General features: G+C 50.5%; 1 protein-coding gene and 1 long non-coding RNA gene across 2 annotated transcripts in view; both read left to right on the top strand.

The window, feature by feature from the left end:
* Nucleotides 1-4,563, top strand: part of LOC122547375 (collagen alpha-1(XI) chain-like) — a gene marked incomplete at both ends in the record, with an annotated part of 22,074 nt that overhangs the window by 14,141 nt on the left and 3,370 nt on the right. The window contains 3 exons of the mRNA XM_043686001.1: nucleotides 1,294-1,301; nucleotides 1,580-1,633; nucleotides 4,133-4,186. Of these exons, the coding sequence (XP_043541936.1) occupies nucleotides 1,294-1,301; nucleotides 1,580-1,633; nucleotides 4,133-4,186 (116 nt within the window). The remainder of the gene's footprint in view (nucleotides 1-1,293; nucleotides 1,302-1,579; nucleotides 1,634-4,132; nucleotides 4,187-4,563) is intronic.
* The window catches only part of LOC122547374, a 6,364-nt gene continuing 3,380 nt past the window's right edge, over nucleotides 1,580-4,563 (top strand). Inside the window, exons 1-3 of the long non-coding RNA XR_006310986.1 lie at nucleotides 1,580-1,633; nucleotides 3,104-3,157; nucleotides 4,133-4,186. This is a non-coding gene — a long non-coding RNA (uncharacterized LOC122547374). The remainder of the gene's footprint in view (nucleotides 1,634-3,103; nucleotides 3,158-4,132; nucleotides 4,187-4,563) is intronic.

The raw sequence follows: 4,563 nt of genomic DNA, 5'->3' as shown, positions 1-4,563 counted from the left end.
GGGGTGCGGGTGTAGTGCGGGTGGGGTGGGGTGGGGTGGCTGTGAGCTCAGGGTTGAGCACATGTCCCCCTCTTTCTCCTTCCCTGATGGCACAATCCAAGTTGCAAGTCACTCAGTTCAGAAACCAAATGGTTTGATGATTCACTCCTGATGGTTGTGAGAGTTAAGGTAGTGTGTTCCTGGGGAGGGAGAGCTGTTGGATTCTGATGGAGGTAAGTGAGATCAGTTGAATTAGCTTTGTGAGTGAGATCTATTGGAATACAAGTGAGAGTGGGATCTTTTGGATTACTGAGGAAGTGGAATCTATTGCATTACCAGTTTCCCTGTTGCACACACTCTCACCGTTTGGAAACTGCTTTCTCTGAGAGTGACAAGACCCAGACCTCAGGCTTCAAGACCACACACACACCGAGTGACTGCCACCTGACTCTGGACAAGGACATTCGAGAGGAGGAGGGTAGTGCAAGAGGAAACATGAGGGAGGGAAGAGCAACAGGAAGAATGGGAATGGAGAGCAAGGGAAGACAGGAATGAAGGAGAGAGGCAGGAGGAAGAGGATAGAGAGGGTTGGTGAAGAGAGGGAAGAGAGTGTGGTCTACACCTTCACAAATGTTATCTACCTGTCACACTGTCTGACTGAGTTTGAACATAGGTTCAGGGTATAGGAGCCTCGATGTCTCAAATGGCCTGAGCCCATTGGTGCCTCTCACAGGGAAGCCTCTGGCTGAAGACCCAACTGTACAACCTGAAATCAACTCTGAACTGAGACTGACCCATGGCTCAAGGTTTGTACAGTTTAGGGAGAATACCAGCCAGAAAAGAGTTCCACAACCGAATGATTCAAAGAGTTATCAAGATTTGGACAGACCATTCTGGAATTCTTCCTCATTTTCCCTTTGAGGAATTCAATTCAGTAAGTGGTGGATGACAGCTCAGAGGAGAAGCTTGATGGGCCAAATTACCCGGCTCTGGCCTTGACAGCATTGCTAACCGTGAGTGAATGTAAACCTGGGCCTGGCACTGAGACTAGAATTGGGATTGGGCCTGAGTTTGGGAATTGGCCTGGGACTGGGATTAAGCCTGGGAATATGACTGGAGTTGGGACTGAGAATGAATTTAGGATTGGGGCTGGGCTTGGGGTGGAAGTGGGATTGGGTCTGAGGCTGGTATTTTGACTGGGACTGGTCCTGGGATTGGGGCTGGTCCTGGGATTGGGGCTGGGGTTGGGACTGGGTGCAGGACTGGAACCAGGATTGGAATTGGGCCTGGAACTGGATTTGGGACTGGACATAGGATTGAGAGTTGGATTGGGCCTGTGATTGTCCCTAAAACTGAGCACAGGCCTGGGCCTGATATTGAGACTGCGACTGGGCAGGCATTTGGAGGCTGGAATATGTGTGGAATTCACCTTGGTGGAGCCAGGCCAGGGGTGACATGTGGTTCAGCTCACCCTAGGTAGAACTACTGTGTTTGCGAGGGGGAGCTGTGTGTGGGAAGGGCCTGCTTTTGGGAAGGGACAACTGGGTGGGGTTCTTGGTATTGGCCTGAGCTTCTGTAAGTGTCTGTTCTGTTTCCACAGGGACCACCTGGATACCTCGGGATCAAAGGTGAAATGGGAGACATTGGGCCTCAGGTGAGACTCTAAGACATCATCTTATCCAATGCTGTAATTATGACTGTCCTGCAGCGAGTTCGCAAAATCCTTTCAAAGTTGCTGTGTATCCCAGAACAAGAACTAGTGCCACTTATGAGAGACAAAACACTTATGGACCCAGTACAGGGAGCTCCATTCCCACCCAGCACATTCGGTATTCCTGCTGACCCCTTCAGGGAACCCACCACAGGCCCCATTTGACAATAAAATGAATTAAACATCACGAATAACCCTGGAGCCAAAACATTAAAGAGCAAAGTCCCATCTCAAAAGGACATGTAGTGCAGGGAGTGCCACACTGTCAGATGGTCAATACTGAGGAGACACCCCACTCCAGAGGTAAGGGGAGAGTGACAGCTCTTCACATCAAGACCACATTCGACCAAGTGTGGCATCAAGGAGCCTGAGCAAAAGTGGAGTCAGTGGGCAGCAGGGGGCAAACTCTGTGCTGGTTGGAGTCATACCTGGCAGATAGGAAGATGGTTGTGGTTGTTGGAGGTCAGTCATCTCAGCTCCAGGACATCTCTGCAGGAGTTCCTCAGGGTAGTGCCCTAGGCCCAACCATCTTCAGCTGCTTCATCAATGACCTTCCTTCCATCATAAGGTCAGAAGTGGGGATATTTGCCAATGATGGCAGAGTGTTCAGCACCATTCACAACTCCTCAGATACTGAAGCAGTCATATTCAAATGTAACAAGATCTGGGCTTGGTCTGACAAGTGGCAAATAACATTTATGTCACATAAATGCCAGGCAAAGACCATTGCCAATGCCTCTTAATATTCAATGGTGTTACCGTCACTGAATCTCCAATTATCAACATCCTGGGCTTTATCATTGATCAGATACGCAACTGAACTTACCACATGAACACAGTGGCTACAAGGACAAGTCAGAAGCTGGGAATACTGCAGCGTGTAACTCACCTCCTGACTCCCCAGAGCATGTCTACCACCTCCAAGGCACAAGTCAGGAATGTGATGGAATACTCCCCAGATGGGTGCAGCTCCAACACTCTGAAAGCTTGGCACAATCCAGGACAAAGCAGTCCACTTGATTGGCACCACATCCACAAACATCCACTCCTGTACAACTGTGATGCTCAGTAGCAGCAGTCTGTACTATCTACAAGATGCACTGTAGAAATTCATCAAAGATCCTCAGACAGCACCTTCCAAACCCATGACCATTTCCATTGAGAAGGACAAGGGCAGCAGATACATGGGAACACCACCCCCTGCAGGTTCCCCTCCGAGCCCCTCACCATCCTGACTCAGAAATATATCTCCGTTCCTTCATGGTCACTGAGTGAAAATCCTGGAATTCCCTCCCAACAAGGGACTAGGGACGGGCAATAAAGAGTAGCCCAGCCAGTCACAGTCCGAATGCTGATTGTTTGAAGACCCTGCTCCGGTGTTACACGGACTGATGGTTTCATTCTCATTCACAGGGTCCAAGAGGTGCACAAGGCCCACCCGGTCCGACAGGGAAACCAGGCCGAAGGGTAAGAGCACACGGAGCACTCAAACTGCCCCGAGATGGGGCATTTTAGGGATATGACCATTATCTCACAGGTACACAGAGGGGACAGATGCTGGTCACTAGACAGACCCCAGGGTGAGACTTCGGGCTGAAGTGTTCATGTGGCAGGAGAGTCATTGAGCAGAGGGACACAGATTGAAGGGAAACAGTAAAGAAGCCAGAGGGGGAGAGGAGGAGAATGTTTTGGACACAGTGAGTTATCGTGTTCTGCGAAGTGCTGCCTGAGAGGGCAGTGGGAGCAGACTCAACAGGAACTCTCTCAAAGGGGGAAGTGATACCTGAAGGTGAAAAGCCAGAGGGCTTGAAGTTGTATTCAGTGACACAGCCCGAATGGCAGTTCATGAGGAGTCTGGGTTAGTGGGTCAAGGGACCCCCTGCCTCAGGAACAACAGATGGGAATGTCAAATGGAGTAAGACACCTGGAGAAAACCGGGATCAATTTCAGAGGAATTCAAATGATGACCGGTTATTGGACCAAGCGCTTCAGTAAATAGGGGGAGCTGGTTTGATAGGCAGCAAGAAATGTCCTCTGGCTCCACGCAAAATTGGGCAGGTAGGTTGGAGAGGGGGAATAATCCATAACATCCTGTACCCCAGTGAGGGTCAGTGTGTGTGGGACTGTACCCCAGTGAGAGTCAGTGTGTGTGGGACTGTACCCCAGTGAGAGTCAGTGTGTGTGGGACTGTACCTCAGTGAGAGTCAGTGTGTGTGGGAGCCGTACCCCAGTGAGAGTCAGTGTGTGTGGGAGCTGTACCCCAGTGAGAGTCAGTGTGTGTGGGAGCTGTACCCCAGTGAGAGTCAGTGTATGTGGGACTGTACCCCAGTGAGAGTCAGTGTGTGTGGGAGCTGTACCCCAGTGAGAGTCAGTGTGTGTGGGAGCTGTACCCCAGTGAGAGTCAATGAAATGATTTTTGTTTCTGTGTTCTTTGTGTTTTAGGGTCGAGCTGGAGCTGATGGATCGAGGGGAATGCCAGGCCCACCTGGGAGGAAGGTACAGAAGTTATCCACCAATCGCAGCACGATGTGTTCCTTCCATTCGCTGGGTGTCTGGGGTTGTCCCTTTACACACAACCTTCTTGTCACCCCTGGTCATTCAAACCTCTTGGTTGTGTTTTCCAAGTTTTTAAGCGGTTGGAAGGAGTGGGGTCTGTAGTAACCAGCACATCAATCTGTGTCTCCCAGAGTGCACACAGAAGGGGAGGAGCCACTGAAGCACAGACATATGCACGCACGCATACACACACTCAAACACACACACACACACACTCACACACACACACACACACTCACACACACACACTCACACACTCCACACACACACACACTCTACACACACTCACACACACACTCACACTCACACACACACAC

Source organism: Chiloscyllium plagiosum, unplaced genomic scaffold (assembly GCF_004010195.1).
Source record: "Chiloscyllium plagiosum isolate BGI_BamShark_2017 unplaced genomic scaffold, ASM401019v2 scaf_13390, whole genome shotgun sequence".
NCBI lineage: Eukaryota > Metazoa > Chordata > Chondrichthyes > Orectolobiformes > Hemiscylliidae > Chiloscyllium > Chiloscyllium plagiosum.
Note: the sequence above shows the minus strand (reverse complement) of the source record. Positions and strands in the feature narration are given on the sequence as shown.